Raw genomic sequence first — 18,590 nt, 5'->3', positions numbered from 1 at the left:
ACTTAAGTACATGTGCTCTGTGGCTTTCTGCTTCCCGTTCCCTGACCTCTAAGCTGGCCTCTGGGTAAAAGTGGGGGGTTGAGCCAGCACAAGTCATGTCCAAACCCTTTAATTTGATGGTGAATGGTGCTTTGTTGTACACTCAGGATGAGTGGAGCAGACGGACAATGCGTTTAGTGAACCAAGATCGTGCCCACAGCCGTCTTTCTCTCATCTAATGACAGTCTTCTTGGTTGATGATATCAGCCTGAGGACTGAGCGAAACAATAATTATGGGCCTTGGGCAAAGATGAGCCGCAGCACAGCTTAACCTGCCCTTCGCTCTCACAGTATATAAAGTGACCCGGGAGGAGACAGTTGAGTGTGCGCAGACGTGAGAGGACACACCAGAGTCTGCTTCGAGGAACGGACTGCAGACTGTACTGTCTCCATTCATAAAAGGTACGGTTTGCTTTATGCTCTGGAATTGGCAGGAGGTTTATTTTTTTTAAAAGCTGAGAGGATCACTAAGGAGAATGATTTCTGCTGAGATTCTGAACACATGTAGCAGGACTATCTCTTTGTTTGTGTAGTCACTGGGCGTTAATGTTAATAGTGTGTGTAGGTGACAGTGCCATAGTAGTAGAATACTTTCTGTTGAGTTTAAGGTGGGATCATCAGACCCCAGAGTGCTGCAGGAACCAGCCCTAAAACCCTTAAATGAAAGATATTTTTCACTGTTTTCTGATATTTTAAAGAGCAAACGATTCATCCGTAAATTTACAAAACAACCAGTAGATTAATTGATTATTAAAATATTTGTCAGTGACAGTCTTTTCATGATATATAAGCCACAGTCTCATATTGCGGAGATTTTTTTATATTGAAATAGCTGGGAGGAGGCCTCAGGGAAGACCCAGGACTAGGTGGAGAGATTATATCTCCACACTGGCCTGGGAACGCCTCGGGATCCCCCGGTTAGAGCTGGTTAATGTGGCCTGGGAAAGGGAAGTTTGGGGTCCCCTGCTAAAGCTGCTGCCCCCGTGACCCGACCCAGGATAATAGGTTGAAGATGAGATGGGATGAGATGAGATACCAGGGGTCCCCCAGTAAATTACAAGCCCAGCTGCCTGCTTTGACTCCCCGCCGAGCTTAAGCATCAGGGTTTTAAAAGAAATGTATATTGAACAAACTAAGATGCATTTAAGAAGTGGTGAACTCCTTTAAGGAATAACTCAGAGAAAGTTTATTGTGTGTGAGTTTAGATGTACTGTAGATCAGTCTGCAAAAGCACTGTATCCTTCACCTACCAAACTAGTGCACAGTAGATTTCTGAATTATACGAATAAGACTGAGAATCCCTTTGCTTATCTTTGTTTCTGCAGGATGGAAAATAAATGAGGATGGCTTCTTTTTTTAGACTGCTAAGTGTTGAGTCAAGATCAAGCAGAGTGTCAGAAAAGTGTGCCAAGTTTCCATCAGCACTTTAATCAGGCCTAACTTTGCCTGGATTTAGTTAGTTTTTCGTTTTTATAGAACTATGGTAAACTTTTTCCAAGATACTCTCGAAGGTGTTGTTTAGCTCATTGTGTAGCACCTTATTTTCGCAAATGTTGGTTATGTAAATCCTGTAAAACCGTTAAGTCGTCCCTTGTGTATCAGATATTTCCACGTGTCACTCACAGGCTGGTTGGTTGAGGAGTGTTTGAATTGGCAGCGTCTCCTGCCTGTGACCCGTCAGAGGTTTTTATTTCTGCTCAGTCAGGTGGTGAAGTTGATGATGACGAGGGAAATTTCTCACTCGGGTGTGTTTACACGGGCCTGAAGATCCCTGTACAAGTTTGTGGGACATTGCTGATAAGGCTGTTGCATGATAACGCCTGATCACCACATGTGCTCATTTACTCCCAGTGCCCTGATTGTCTGGTGACAATGGTGGTGAAAGTGTCATTTGTTTTTCTTGATTTATTCCACGTTTGCTTGCGGCTTTACTGGTAGTCACCTGTTTGTGCCGGTTTTGTTTCCAACCTGACGTCATGAGAGGGTGTGTGTAAAATAGGAAACAGGGCAAACTTTCTAAGAACAGAGAACCATTTGAAAGGCAGAGCAGAACAGAATCAGCTGCATGCCTTTGGGATAGGAGTCCAGCAGACTGACATTTAAACAGTTTTCCCGTGCAGCTCTTCCCCTTTTCTCCTCTCTGCTGCTAGCTCTCATGTAAAACTCTTATTTAAAACCGTGGCAGCAGAGGCCTTCACCGACGTGGTGAAGGACTAACGTCTCAGCTGCAGACTGCCTGTCTCTTCCCACTGTCCCCTTATCGCCACAGCTACAAATAAGCCTTGGACTCTAAGTGTGTGTGTGTGTGTGGTGACGACGACGACATCAGTCTGACCTGGCGTGCTGACATTTAAAAGCATATTGTTATAATTGGACCGTAGCCACAGTGAGACCAAGGCAAAGGTCTTCCAGTAAAGAAGGATTTTGCTCTTTCAGTAGTTATTGTAGCTTCATTGTTTGGACCTGTACCGTACGGAAGAAACAAGGACTAGAAGCATGCCTGCATGTGTATATTTAGTGTCTGTACTAAGGGCCGGAGAAGCTAGGTGAAGTTAAACAGCTCCTCTGGTTACAATGGTTATCTTGCTGGATAGAGCAAAGCTGACAATGCTGTAGTTTTGAGGACGATATCGTAAATATGAAAATTCAGAATATAAGAATTCCTTATATTTTTTGTCCTTAAAAAAGACTTATACTTATACGGACATTTACACAACAGCTGAAAACTTAAAAACTTACAAATTACATTTCTAAGAGTAAACTTCAATCCAAATAAATCTGTATGCCTGTGTTACTGAGAATGACAATATGAAAGCAGAGTTGTACATAATGAAAGAATGGATTATAAAAACACAAGCAGCAACAACTACTGTCATTATTGCCATGACCTGTCCGATGACGTCTAATTGAGAACAGAGCTGATACAAATGTAGCTTAAAGGCATAGTTCAGGATAGTTGCGGGCTTTTTTGAAAACAGTTATTGATATGACACCAAATTATTTTACTACAAAAACCTAAATAAATGTGTTGTTTCAGCCAAAGAGATAAAGCAAGACCAAAGGAGTCTCGGGTAATGAGCGTGTCTGGTGCACTGCAGGGCTACACGTGTGTGCGTATGTGGCAGAGCGGCGCTTTGTGTAGTTATTTGAAGTGACCCCACTGGATCCTTCTTTGTTAAACACAATATTTAACAGATTCTGTGTGGACAGAGAGCGTTGATGCGACGTTACGCGATAGTCGGACGCTCAGTTGCCACTAGGACACAGAAGATGCGTTCTAAAAATAGATTTCCCTCCTCAAGCAATCGATGATTACTTCATCTAGGAAAGCATTAGGCCTTCTCGTGCCCATCCCTAGTTGTCGCCTTTATAATCACACGTTGTTATTGTCTCGTATTTGTTTATTCCACAAGCCACGCAAAGTCAAAAAAGCAGAACTATTCCTTCAGTGGAGTAAGACATAATTGGTCCGTTTACTCAGCAGCTGATTAGCAAACCTAAACTCACCTGTGGTCCGTTTATGTAATAATGGATCTGGCGTGTTACCACCGGTATTGTTGGGGCTTTTGTTTTCCAAACTGAAGACATCATTTCCCAATGAAAATTGATTCTGCTGCTTATTATATAGTTATCAACATTCATTATTTAAATGTCATGTGTGTGATGTAATAATGTAGTGCTTATCTGTTGACACTTAAACGCCACATGTACTCTGCCTTTAACCTGTGTGTGTGTTACCATGACATGTTAGATTGCAGCAAAATAGTACCCAAATGTAAACAAATGAAGTAGGCACGTGTTGATCCAGGGCATGGCTGTCTTTGTCTTTCACCAGTCCATTTCGTCACACACCATGCCTCTCCTCTCTCTCTTAATGAAAAATAAATGTGGATGAGGATATCTCTTTACCTGTGGCTGCTGTATTGCAGCATGTTGAAGAGCTTATTGTTGGACATGTATCCACTTGTGATCTCCAGTGTAGGTTTGAGCAGCTACACTACTAGAGAAAGCTTCATGTAGGTCTGGGAGATATGACCCTGCTTACCTGCTTTTTGACTTATCTTAATTAAACCAAGTAATCCCATTGATAAGAAAACTTTTAGCCAAAGTAGCATAAATATTTCCAATGGTGTTATTAAGCTTCTTCACTTTAATTTAGCTGTCCCTTTTTATATCTCTGGTTGTGTTAAGCCTTTGCTGGCAATGCTGCAAATCTCAGAGTAACTCAATTTTGGTCTTATTTGCATTTCCTGGATATTTTCATTAATGTGATGAGGTTCTCATGATTTGTCAGGTATTCTGTCCCGTCGCATTTTTCTACTGCCAAAGGTGACGCCTTCCGATCGTCACTTTATTCTGACAAACTGTTAAGAAATCCCCAAAATCTTTAATTTACGATCATATACAACGGAGAAAAGCAGCAAAATCAGAATAGTTGGCAGTCAACTTTCTAGCAATCAGCTAACAGTTTCAGCAGCAGCACGATTATCCACTCCTGGCTTCGACCTGGGCTGCTCCAACAATGGCAGGCAGCAGTAAGGAGGGCAAGGTTCAGATCTCCCGCAACTTTACAAGGATTGTGTAAGACGAGAGACATGTGGGGGAGAGGAATGAAAAACTAGAAGTTGAAACAAAACTTTATTTTTTCTTATATTCTTTACCCTGCTTTCCACCTACTTTAGAATAAGGCCTCATTAGAGGAAGCAGAGGTTTAGGAGAGAGGAAACAATTCACTGGGGAGAGGTTGACTTATTGAAGAAGAGAGTCTTCTCTTTGCCTCTTCAGCACAGAGAGAGAGGAAACAGCGGATCGAACCCAGATTAGAAATAAGAGAAAGCCGACAGACTGACCTTTTTAAGGATTTATTTCTCTGGGGAGAGTTGACTATTTGGTAAACGTTCTCCGACATTTACATTCATATTTTATGAATGCGGTATTACCAAAAACTTGCATCTCACTATTTTTTTAAGATTCTGACGCTTTCACGGTATATCACTGTATTATTTTGTTACATGACCTAGGTTTGTAGTGGCTTATTCTACTGTAAGGAGCACATAGAATATAAAAACATTTGGGTAAAAACACAAGCGTTTGTTTAGCGGTGTAATTTTGTAAATGCACAGTTATTAGTGTATTAGTGCTCCCCTCTCAGTACACTGACAGATTGACCCAACTGTATGGAGGACGGAAACTGACAAAATTGAAAATTAAAAAAAGATACTTGATAAATCTAAAAAAAAAAAGGAATACAAATAAATCAATGACTCAATAAAAATACATTAAATTGATTAAAAATAAATAAATAGTACAAGGTGCAATTACAAAAGAAAGTAAATACATAATTTAACTAAATAAAGAAGCAAATTCAAAAAGAAATATCAATAAAGGTCACATTTTATCAATTTTAATGCCAACATTTATTAATATTAATAATAATATTAATATTGGTACATGTAATGGCATATTCATTTATTTACCAAGTAATGTATTTTTGTCCATTTTGGCGACTTCAGTCCTCCATACAGCTGGGGCAAGCTGTGAGAGTACTGAGAGGGAACGATGTAGCATGTTCTCATTTGATAAATATAGTCTATATGAAATAACCACATGGTAAAACATATTGTTGTGCTCCTATGTGAGTTTAATATAACAAATGTCAAATACTGCGTATTTTCTCATTTTATTAAGAACTTGCAAAATATAACTTCAAAATATTTCACATCACATTTGTATGTGTTTATCATCAATTTTGACGATGTAATTAGATTAACGATTAAATTGAATTATCAGCCGGCCTTAATTTATATCAAACAGCAAATTCAAACATCTTCACAGCACATACACAGATGTATATTGTTGGCCACTGAGCAGTTGTTGGTGTGTAGTGCTTTGATCAAGAGCATCTCATCAGTAAGTTGAAAGAGGATGGAGCTATGCCAAATTTATTTGAACTTTTATGACGTTTATAATACAAATTTCTGGAGTTTTTAAGCCTTAAGTGAAACTTGATCATATTTCCTGGCAGTGTGCTGTGTTCCTCTATAGCAGCTGAACTGGATGTTTACTAAATAGTCTTCTCTTTATTTAGCCATATATAAATCAACAAGGAATGCTCATTGTGGGTTTGGCTCGGGGCTGGACCTTTTAGCCTGCGTGTTGGGTTGGAATTTGGAGAAGGCAAGTCGATGGGCAGAGCGAGTACAGAACAGTTAAGCTGGCAGCTGCCAGTTCAGGTTTTATTTTCTTCTTCACTGCCTCTTTTCTCCTCTTCCATCCTTTCCTGTTTCTTTCTTCCTCACCGGTGAATCGTAACCCTCTCTCTCTCTCTCTCTCTCTCTCTCTCTCTCTCTCTCTCTCTCTCTCTCTCTCTCTCTCTCGCTCTCTCGCTCTCTCGCTCTCTCGCTCTCTCTCTCTCTCTCTCTCTCTCTCTCTCTCTCGCTCTCTCTTTCTCTCTCCTCAACAGTCTGCTGCACTTCTGAGGAGCTCGCTGCTCTCTTCAGACATTTCTTGTCCTGCGCTCGCTATTCCCCTGACTTCCATTCCTGCTCCCAGGTAACCTGTGGGCATTACTCAGCACGCTCGGAGCCTCGGGGCCGACAGACTGACTCAGGCGCTCTATGCACCAGCTATCACTAGAGGCTCTGTAGGAAAAGGTGAGCGGTTCTCTTCACACAGGAATGAATGGGTCTGTTTATTCAGCTCAGTTTTACATGTGGACCTGCAGGGTGCACTGAAATGAATCAGTGCTCTGTGTGTGTGTGTGTGTGTGTGTGTGTGTGTGTGTGTGTGTGTGTGTGTGTGTGTGTGTGTGTGTGTGTGTGTGTGTGTGTGTGTGTGTGTGTGTGTGTGTGTGTGTGTGTGTGTGTGTGTGTGTGTGTGTGTGTGTGTGTGTGTGTGTGTGTGTGTGTGTGTGTGTGTGTGTGTGTGTGTGTGTGTGTGTGTGTGTGTGTGTGTGTGTGTGTGTGTGTGTGTGTGTGTGTGTGTGTGTGTGTGTGTGTGTGTGTGTGTGTGATTATTGTGTATAAAATCAAAAGGCTTAATTAGACTTTTTTTGGTGGTGTCTTGGTGAGTGTAACTGTGTTCCTTTGCTGGTTCATTACACTGGTGTCACTGATAGTGTGTGTTGTCTGGTGCATGTGTGCTATAATTGTCTGTAATTGTCTGCAATTGGCGGCTGTGTTTATCCAACTAGTTTCCTCCTGTGTCTTTGTGCTTTGTGCAGTTGGTCCGACAGTGGACCTTTGGGTGGGCCATTAGTATTGGCCCCTTACCTACTGAACATGGATATTCACAGTACCAAAAATTGGCACCATATTTTTGTAGATGTTGGGCAAAAAAATCACAATAACTTTTCATCAGTGGCGATTGCTCCAAGACTGTAAGGGAAGCTCAGCTTCCCCTAAAATGTCAGCAAAAAAAAAAAAAAAGTGGTGAAATATGTTCTGCTGTGTGTACATTTCATTGACTAAATACGCACTAGAAAGCCTTCATCTTTTGTTCAGGATCAGCTACTCATCACAGGTAACCGGCGCAACTTCCTTCTCATCCATCCCCACACCACCACAGCTCTTTACACAGTCGGTCGCTCAGCTTCTACTGACTTCAATGGGGAAGCGTAGAGCGGGTTGTTCCACTGCAGCCAAACTAAACGCTTATTGGATAAATGCTGGGCTTTGTCCCGCTCCTCGGATGCTCAGCGGCTCTGGGGGTCTATGGGACAGTGGGCAGGCCCGGACGCCCAGCTTCTGCATGATGATTGAATGAGCTGTCTGAGGCGGAATCCTTTGTTTGATTGACAGCTAAATGAGCAAATTGTTCTGAACTGATCCGGAGACTTTACAGATCCCCAGCGACTTTGTCTTTGTTAAAAACGACTAGCGTTGTGTTTGGCGACTCTGTTCTTTCACTCTGCGGTTTCTTTCCCCAACGAGCAGCGGCAGCTGTGGCGCTTCTCCCCCGTCACGATCACTCACACTCACATGCAGTCACACTTCACAGCAGCATGGCGCAGCAGCTCCAGCTGGGCCAAGGCCGTTTAAGCAGCCTAGCTCTGCTGGCCATTAGGAGGACACTGGTCAAGTCCCTGGAAAAGACGCCTAGTTGGTACGACAAGGTCACAGATCAAGGGTAGAATTAACAGATGAATAAACAAACACATTTATGATGTAGGCCGGAAAAATGAGCTTCCCCTCCTTGAAAGACCATGAGCTGCCACTGCTTTTCAGCATATTTTAATTAAAGGGCTCTGAGAGAAAACTAGACTTCTGCACCTCCTCTTGGCTCTGTTTTCACTTTAGAACTTCTACCTATGACCGGAGATTTTGGGCAATCACAGGTCATTTCAGAGAGAGAGAGACACCATTCCTATTGGCTCAGGACGGATAAAAGAGGGAAAGCTGTAGGAAGAGGTTGCCGAGTTTTCAATCTACGGGCTCAGCAGTGTTTCCAAATTTCTCTGTTTTTGGGGTTTGGAAGCGACAGAATATTGTGGACTTGAGGTGTAAAGGTGACAAAAGTTCTGTGTCTTTAAAAGAAGTCGTGTGGATGTAGCCTTTCTCTTATTCTGGTCTAACCCCCCCCCCCCCCCCCCCCCCCCCAACAGATTAACGTCAGCCAGCCAGTGAAGAAGCCATGCTTATCTGGTCCCCTCATGGCCGTGCCGCTATGACCATCACCCTCCTCCAGTCCCAGCTGATGTTTGTTCTTGTCCTGGCTGTGCTTCTCTGCCCCTTGGGTCGAGTGACATGTCAGGGGGAAGGTCAGACACAGTCCCCTGCCGAGGTGCTCCAGGACCTGCTGTCACGCTATGGAGACAACAGCACCATCACGGTGCCCCAGCTGCGCTCTCTGCTGCTCCTCCTCAGTCAGAGTCATGGTGACGGCGACAGCAGCGGTGTTGAGGTCACACCTACAACAACCACACCGCCCAGATCCAACAGGTCAAAGGTAAGAACAACAGCATTACTTACGTATATTATGTTAGCATACTAATAGGGTCCTCCACTGTGGTTGGTATAACAGATGCAAATTCTATGCACAGAGTGTTTGTGTGGCACTTTTTATAATGTTATGTTGTGCCTAGTCTCACTTTACCACACCCCACTTCTCCACTAGAGTAGAATCGGGCTACCCCACACATACACTTTGGAATATGAAAAATAAACATTTTGGCTTGTTTGCATTTCTTTAAACCAACCAACTCTGGATGCAGCGACAGTACCTCTGCTAAATAGTAGAAAATGACAAACTGATTTAATGGTCGATGATCTAAAGGTGCAGCCTGCCATCACTTTTAATTCTATGGGAGCTCACTGGACTCATTAAAACCCCAGACCATTTGCAAGCTGTTTGTCACTCTTGCAGAAATGTATCAAACACTTATAACAGAAGCTTGTGTGAAGTGGAACCGATTGGTAGCGATAACTTAAATTGGTCAAAATTAAAAGATGTGGCAGATGTACTCGGACAGAAAATGCCTGTGTCAGGAACCGGATCAACATTGGGCATGAGAGTCCTCTGAGACTGGCCTTTTTCCTGCAACTGCAATCCCAGATTCGATTCAGACTAGCTAAATGTAGGTTGCTAGCTCGGAGGTTGTTGTTGGTGTTTCCCATAGAGAAGGGCTTTGGAGTACAGTTACATGCAGATTGCGGAAGGAAGCAAGTGGAGTGACAAAGCTTGATCCCAGCACTGTTCTTCTGATGAGCGCACTATGTTTTACCAAGCAGTGGTGATAAGGAAACACAAGGAGAGTGGAACCCTCACTTTACTTTCATCTCTTTACTGTCAATCCATTTTCTTTCAGAAAGAAAATGCCTGTTAGAGTTTCCCAGAGTCCAAGCTGATGTTTATATATATATATATATATATATATATATATATATATATATATATATATATATATATACTGCCATATTGTTAAATATATAGTGTGCATAATTTTGCTATGGATGAGTACACTGAAAGCTCATAATTTGCTTCATAAATTAAACCAGAGTTGCAGTTTATAGGCTCCTTTTTATTGCCTTCTTTAATGGCGGCTACTCATGACCGGTTACCGAGGTGCTCCCATCATGAGTTAGATGTCTTCATTGCTAGTAACTTTTTCAGAGTTAGGTTTAAATTATATTCAGTCTCATTAGATCTGGGTAGGATCCTGATCTCGAGTTGTGTGTCAATATGTTTAATTAGTGGATAAAAGTGGACGTATTCAGTCTTTGCCTGTGTAAAATTTGCCTTTTTCAACCGTACTCTACGGGGGAATTGTTGGGTCTATGTAAATCGTAAATAAGACATAGTGTGTGGTCTTTACCTAGTTTGTAAAGTGTCCTGAGATAACTTTTGTTATGATTTGGCACTATAAATAAAATTGAATTGAATTGACTTTAACTGGTTTCGGTGGGTATTCCAAAAGTTGGACCCTTACAGACCTGTTGTTTAGATAGCATAACTTAAGCTGGATCTGTACTCTGTGGAGGTGTGTGAGGCCAATAAGCCCAATGTGTGTTTACCTTCTTTTATTGACATTGAGATGCATAGATAGATAGACTCAAAGAGCGCCGATGACAAGCTTATTAAAGCATAAAGGGCGTTGCCAGTGTCATAACTGGCTTTGTCACACCTTAACAAACAAAGGAGGTTTGTACAATAACAGTTAGGTTATTCAATTGTCAGTCAATTAGGAATACTTAAAAAACAAGTCATAATAATAAGGTGTGTGTGTAATAAGCTGTTGAGTGGTTGATCTGAACCGGATGTGTGTACAATTGATAAACCCCACATATGCAAACCAAGAAAACAAGCATGTGTACCAAGTGGCTTTCTCACACCTTCTCCCCAACAGGTAAGAGCAGGAAGGTGTGGCCAAGCACCTGGGCGTGTAGACTGTCATATTTTTAGAAGGCATTTTCCTATTCCTCTACTATCTAATTTGCAAGGGCACTGTCGCTGCTTAGCGCCACACAAGACGATTGTGATTGGTTTAAAGACAAACAAGCCAGAACTTTCTGTTCCCCCTTATACCAGATAAAATGATAAGTGGTGCAGCCAGACTTTGTGTATGGGAATGTGATAACGTGAAAGAGTCCTGGAGGGAAATTAAACAAACTAGGCTTAGGGACCTCACATTTTTAGTATCGGTTAGGCCAACCCTCCACACGCAGCCGGCGTTATCGGAGCTTGAAACGTTTTTTTTCTGTTACCAGGTGTTACTCCCCTGGCATTGTCGTCTGGACGGCGAAATTGCATACTTTGATAACAATGCCGTCATCTCCACACCTCAGACCACTAACCCATGCAGCGTCAACAACAAAAACAACAGCACTGCTGCGTTAGAGGAGAGACACAGACCCATGGACTGTATACTGAACTGGACTCTGAGCCACATGTATTTGAATTAATTAGGCCGTCCATACATTTCTCCCTTTTCGCTGATAGTCTGAATAAGACGCTAAATTGGTCGCTAGTAGCTTTTTTCTAAATAAAGTTGCCAAGAAGGTCCTCTGCTCGTTGAGGACACTAACTACAGTGTGATTGGTGCATCACAGTCCAAAACGCCACAAAAGTCTCCACTAACACCAGAAACAATCGACAGATTTCTCTCTGGGATGGATGAGGATTTGGGAAGTCTCTGAGTTTTTGTATTATGATTCTACACAACAGCGTCTCTCCGTCTCTTCTTCTCCTTGATGGGGTATTTCTGTGGTAGTTACAGCGCCACATCCAGACCTGGCATGTGTACTACATCGTCTTTAGCCGATTTCACTGGTTTTGTGTGGACGCAGATATTTCTTAAGCCGAGTCCGTGTGGACGGAAAACTTTTTAAGAACGAATGACAAAAACAAGGTCGTCTTCGATCGTGTGGACGTACCCCTAGTAGCTTTTCATTCTAGGTCTGCACCCTGATAAACATCATACACCTAAGAAAGATATTGTCGCCTTAAATCTTTGTTTACTGCTTGCAAAAAGAGTTAACCTCACTCCTCCAGATGGATTGATTTGCATAATTCTCATGTGCTCAGCATATCCATCTGGGAACTCTCTGTTGGAGATCTTTTTGGAAGAGGCGGTAATACTGGTCGACCAGAGTTTATGCTGCCAGCTCTCTTATACAAAGACCAGGTCATCTCCGAGTGAGCTTGTGTGAATACAGCCACTTAGCTTCGTACTTCTTACCAACGTCTCAGTCTTGATGATGTTTATATCATGCGTCGGCCAACAGCAGAGCAAAACAAACCTCCGACGGTGAAGAAGAAGGTGATGTACACAAAGACAGCAACGAACATTTTTAACTGGAGAGTGACGAGATTCAGGAACTTCTATTGGTATGGACGAACGGACAAATTTAAATCACAACTTAAGAAACGGCTCTGTCAGGGAAGTGTTGTCCACGTCTGCACGTCTGTGACGGAGAATCTCCTGTTTTTAAGTACGTGTGTAAAAGAGAAACTCCAGACTCGATTTTCCTGACATTATCTGGGATTCATATGTGAAAACAGCTTGGACGAAATGTGATGAATGTGGTAGGTGAAGTGTCATAGTCCTCTGTAGTTGCCTATTTAAGCTCCTTTTTAATACATGTGAATTCCATCCATGTGAACTATGTCGTTGAGCTTGAGACAGTGTACAAATAATGAAAGTATGACATGAATATGACCTATTTTAATTAACAGAGAATTGTTTTTCTCTCTTTTCTCCTCATTGATACACAGCTTATTATGTGGTCTTGTTATTTTTGTTCACATTTTATTCTTTATTTTATAATATAAGTCAATTATTATTAAAGATAGTGATGTTGAAAAGCATTTAAAAAGCCTTTCTTTAGTGTGCAAATATCATCTTCACAATCAGCAGAATCATGGAGGTGTGGATTCCGTGTGAAGCAGAAGGGGTAAAACCAGCTTTAGTGCTGCCTGGCACAAGCAGGAGCCACCGGTGCCAGATAGTTGAAATATTTAACATATTTCCCATGCTTAGTGTCGCTGATGATTGACTCACTTGGTGATCTGCTTTTGAATAGATTTGCCCGGAGTAATGGTGCCAAAGTGCTAAACTCTTCTGATGAATTAGATAGGGTGAGAAGTTAAGGTCACGTGTGCTTCAGTCAGATGTTGGAATGGACATGCACCATTGTGTCGCTATCTTTACCTGTATCTTTGCCTGTCTTTGTACAGGTGTGAGACAATTACTGTCATTGCACAGGCCTCTCTTCAGTGACGTGTTCAGCCACATGTAACCTGCATGTTAAACACCTTTCACAGCCGGCTTCATGTCACAGAGCACGCTGCATTCCAATATTGCAGGCTGCCACAATGAGTGATTTGTTGTTTATGCTGAGAGCCGGTTGTGCCATCATTTAAGAGAATATTGAATACATTTCCTGATTCTGTGGAAATACCAACTTTCAGCTTCACCTTTTGTCCTCTGGAGATGAAATTCTAACTGGCTTCTGTGTGCCAGTGTAGTAATGAAATATTTACAATGGATTCAGTTTCTCTTCATTTTTCAATGTGACTTTTGAAGTTTTATACCTCAGATCGAGGGAGATAACATTACTGTTTTTTCTCCTATTTGCCCTTTAATGGCTGTTAAGCTACCCTTCTACATTGTAAGTAAACTTTTTAATGAAGTGTGATTTCAAGAAACCTCATGGGAAACACCCCATGATTAGAATCAGTATAAAAATCTGTGTCTAGATTGTTTTTTTTTTCCCGCCGTCTTGAATTGTGTCCAAATAATTTTTTTCGCTACTGCTCTTAAAAATTCTGACCATTCATCACCAGATTTCGTACAAATTGTCTCTGGATCAAGCCAATGAAGGACTTCCCAGATTTTTAATATTTCATACAGTTTTGCTGCAGCTGAACCTCAAAGTTTGCTCAAATACTGTGGGCAGGGCTTATATTACAAAACATGTCATATCTCCTGAACATGTTGTGCTATTGCAACCACATTTGGTTGACACCTGTAGATATGATGTCTGAGTGTCCACGACAAATAAGGTGCCATTTGGCCAATAGGTGGCTCTGGAGCATCAGCATCTAACTATAAATGAATGAATCTCTCTGTGTGTACAGTATGTCTGTATGACTGTCCTTCACATATCTCAAGAACTGTTCATTCAATCTACTTCACGCTTGGCAGGTGTATGAGTCAGGACCCAGGGGAGTGCAGTGTTAAGTGTGATGTAGTTTGTATGAGCCGTTCTGAAGAACACGGCAACAGCACTTTCATGGGCCAAGCAATCTGCCTGATCCGGATGGGCGATGCACCAGTTATGTAGAATCGAGGGAAATTACTGTATTTAGACACCTGAAGCAGACAACATACTTAAACTAATGCTTATTTTCATTATTGCCTGATCATCTGGCTATTATTGATTTTGATTAATTGGTGAATAAAACGTCAAAATGCCTGATGACGATTTACTAAAGACTAAAGTGACGTGTTGTGTCTTGTTTTGTCCAACCAAGAGTCAAAAAAACAAAAGATATTCAACTTACAATATATAAAACAGAGATAAGCAGTTTATTCTCACATTTGAGAAGCTAGAACCAGACAATGTTTGGTGCTTTTGCTAAAGACATGAGAAGACATGAGTATTCAGATTTCAAATTAAAAGCACCCTGATCTGTCATTGAATGCATCCTGGCTAATTTGATCCTTTTGGCCAACTGACTCTGACTGGAATGTTTTCATTTCCAGTGCTTGCCTGCAGACACGCTGGCCATTTACAGGATTGGCGAGCAGTCCCGACTGGATGGGCCGGGCTTACAGGAGTTCTGCCCCACCATGCTGCAGCAGTTGGGTGCTGGCACCTGCAAGGCGCAAAAAGAGGAAGAGTCGAGCATAGAGCCCTCCCCCAGGCCAACAGACGCTGAAGGTGGGCAACAACCTGTTACTGATCATAAACATAAAATGTTATTTGTTGCTTGAGGACACTACAGATACATTTCTTTAAATGTTGTGTAATGAGCATTAAGTTACATTGTATTTATTTTTAGGATAAGTCTGATATATTGATGGCATTTTTGTTCTCTTGTTGGTCAAAATTTGCTGTTGGCTGTATTTCTTTTTAAAGCTTCTTTATCTGTCCGTTGTGTAATTTAACTCTTTTAAACTGAGTGCATGGTCATTTCTGTCATTGGTTAATTCCGCTGCAAGTTTTTTTCCCTCTGCCCTCTCTTTTTTTTTTTTTTTTTACAACTGTATTTTCAGCTTAATGTAAGAAGACCTTGAAAACACATTTCTTCACCAGGTCTGAGCTCCTAATGTGTTCTTTGTTGCCTAGAGACACAGTGATATCATGATGTCCCCAAAGGAGATGAGAGCCAAAATAAGCAACGCACAGTTGGCCAAGGCTCAGATTGCACTTCTCTGTTTGGCTTCAAAAAAAAAACAAAAAAACAACACATCCTTTTAGTCTCCACAATCCTGCCTCAGTCAGCATTTCCAGTATGTAGCCGAGATCTCGTCCAGGTAAAGACAGTCAGACAGGAAAGCATCCCTGTCACAAAGTGCTCTTCTTTCCTTGGCTGCTGACTCACTGTAACTCCATACTCACTGCTGACTGTACACACCCATTAGGGCGTCCTTGAGAGCCCTGGGAGCCATTATGGCATCTCCATCCGACTTTTAACAAGCCTTTGAGTTCTTGGCATTGCAGTGTGTGCCTGGAATAAGAAGCTCGCTAATGACAGACTTGGAGAAATTGGTCAACTTGTGTTGATGTTCTGCCCCTCGAAGGCTGCAGCAGAACTGAAGTCCGAAAGCAGAAACGCTTCAGGAATGTTCATAGTACCCCATTAGTTAGTTAGTTAGTTAGTTTCCACGAAAAAAAGAAAATTAGCAGCTTTCATTATGATTGTGACGACTGCGGGCATTAATGGCTTCATATTCTTTTTGTGCTGCAGCCTCGCTAAGACTTCTCACACATTTCAGTTCTTACTTTTGACCCAGTTTATGACATCCTTTGGCAGGTAGAAGAGAAATGGCTTAGGGGCCCAGATCTCTGGATCTATCTCTGCCCACTCCACTGACAAATTTGTTTTCTCTTATTGTCCACTCATATGCCCTCAGCTCGCCTCACTCTCGTCCTTGTAGACAGCTTATTTTGGCTCGAGAACAATTTTTCCCCGCCCAAGCTGTGGAGACCTGCCAGCAGCAGGGAGGCGGATGCCATGGAAATTCATCTCTACTGGGGATCTCACTTACTTCTATATTCTTCATCTCTTCTCATTATCTAAATGTCACACTTTGGCAAGTTTTGTTTTCAGAGATCACACCAGATCAGATTTCCTGTCAAAAGTTGTTGGTGCTGATTTAGGCTGCATCGACACACATACCTTCCACTATATACGACATAATTAAATATGATTTAACAACATTTTTACATTTTTCTCAAAGCCTTGAATCAAACCTTCGTGTTTTGAAGAAGTCTGCCTCCTATGCCTTCACCACCTACCCTCATAATCTACATTTTCTTTCATTTCTCAGCATGGAGAAGTTCACAGCGTCGGATAGATAAAAAATCTCTCTCCATTTAAACTTTCTTTCTCATAAACTCCACAGCTGCTGCAGCCTCGGACAAAAAATGGCACTAAAATGTTTAACTAATGTCTATTAATTTGTTTCTTTTCTACAGGTGTAAGTTAAGGTTGTGGTTTGCACTTAAAAGTGGACCCTTCAAAGCAAAGCAATGTCTTCTTGCGGCCCCTTGTCACAAGTTGCATGAATCTGAAAAGTGATTCCTACCTAAATAGTTAAATTTGAACCGTTTTAAGAGGCTGACAGTTTGTAAAAAAAAATCCCACATTTCACAATACAAAAGGAGCGGAGAAGGAATAACTACACATAAGTTGTGGAGCAGAAATAGTTTCTTTTCTTATTTCTTATCTAGTTAAACAGTTCATGCCACTGCGGATTTATCTTTCGATCCTTTGGCAGGGTATCTTCACCACCTTTAGATAAAAATATGTTTTTTAAAACAACAGAGCTGAGTTATATTGTTTAAAATATTGTATAATGTCATCTGCAAACATCCAAAATCACTTGTTGATTTGTTGCATTATTTGATTCGCTTGCATTTTAATTCAGCTGATGTTGATAAAAGGCTGCATGATCAATATTTGAGTTTAAATGTTTTTTTAGGGAACATAATTTAGCGTTGCATTTATTTGATCACAACATTACTGTATTGAAAGTAAAATGTTTGATGATGAAGTGCTCAAGACACGTTACCACACATTATATCTATATATTATAACGTTTAACCTTCCTCTTCCATCCAACCTTCCCGTCGCTCAAACCTTCAGTGTGGGGCTTTTCCTTCCTGAGCGTGACAGTGATCAATGCCTTCTCCCTCACCGGAGTCTTCATCATGCCCCTGATGAAGACACGCTACATGAAACACGCGCTCGTCTTTTTCATCGCTCTTGCCATTGGCACGTTGTACTCCACTGCCATCCTGCAGCTCCTGCCAGAGGTTTGCCATCCATCCATCCATCCATATTTCTATCTTCATCTTTCATTCATACATCTTTTCACATCCCGTAAACCTGTTTTTACTTTTTCAAAAACACACACGCACCAAAGCCTCTTTAGTTCACCGTAGAGCCTCGTGGCTGTTTATCAAACTAGAGCACCTTTGGCCAAGCGCTCCTTTTTCTGTCATGTGGTCATATCTGTTTCCTTCCTGCCTCTGTGTTCTTCCTGCGCTTTTATCCGGCTCTAATAAGCACGGTGGCTTTTTGGTTTCCTCTCTACCTTCATTGCATCACCGATTTCTGTGTGTGTGCACTGTATGTTTATATCTGTGTCTGCACCTTTTCTGGTAATGGGATCTAGGCCAGCTCTCTTTTTTGTTGTACCATTGCAGCATGTAGAACAACCAGACTTGATAATAGGCTAGCTGTGTTTCAGTCACTCTATTTTTATGCCTCTGTGCCGATAGTTGTGGCCAGAGGCGTTATGTTTTCGGGCTATCCGTCGTCCATCCGTCCCAAAGTTGTGAACGCGTTACCCAAGGAACGCACTGAGGGATTTTATACAAATGTGGCACAAATGTCCACTTGACTCGAGTATGAACTGATAGTGGAGGTCAAAGGTCACTGTGACCTCGCAAAACATATTTTTGGCCAGAAGTCATAACATTTTATATCCAAAAGTTTAAAGGTCAACTTCACCGTGACATCATAATGTTTCATAACTCAGGAACAGAAGGGGAGACATTTGGTCTGATACTAAATTGGTGACACTAAATCTTAAAACGTTGCTGATTGTTTAGATCTTCTGTGCTGCTGGGTTGAAGATGGTTAAATACATTCTTTAAAATTATGTAAGTCTGAACAGTTTGGATGGAAAATGCAACTCGACTGCTTGGTGGAGGCGTACATCCGCAATGCAGTATTTCTAGTTTGCCATTTTGGATTCCTACATTTCAAGCATGTAAGACAATTCTGGAGAAATGGGCTTGCAGCACCCTTGAAGCGTCCTTCAAATTTAAACCGTGACCCCTTGTTAGTGGTGCTCCTTCTGCTACTGTTGGGCTATT

At 41.7% G+C, this 18,590-nt stretch overlaps 1 protein-coding gene across 1 annotated transcript in view; it reads left to right on the top strand.

Annotated features, from left to right (window-relative positions):
- The first annotated feature begins 332 nt into the window (after positions 1-332).
- Positions 333-18,590, top strand: part of slc39a14 (solute carrier family 39 member 14) — a 29,072-nt gene continuing 10,814 nt past the window's right edge. The window contains exons 1-4 of the mRNA XM_083912712.1: positions 333-441; positions 6,592-6,692; positions 8,642-8,985; positions 14,744-14,921. Of these exons, the coding sequence (XP_083768838.1) occupies positions 8,671-8,985; positions 14,744-14,921 (493 nt within the window). The 5' untranslated portion in view covers positions 333-441; positions 6,592-6,692; positions 8,642-8,670. The remainder of the gene's footprint in view (positions 442-6,591; positions 6,693-8,641; positions 8,986-14,743; positions 14,922-18,590) is intronic.

This window comes from Echiichthys vipera (genome assembly GCF_963691815.1).
Source record: "Echiichthys vipera genome assembly, chromosome: 4".
Classification (NCBI taxonomy): Eukaryota; Metazoa; Chordata; class Actinopteri; order Perciformes; family Trachinidae; genus Echiichthys; species Echiichthys vipera.
Note: the sequence above shows the minus strand (reverse complement) of the source record. Positions and strands in the feature narration are given on the sequence as shown.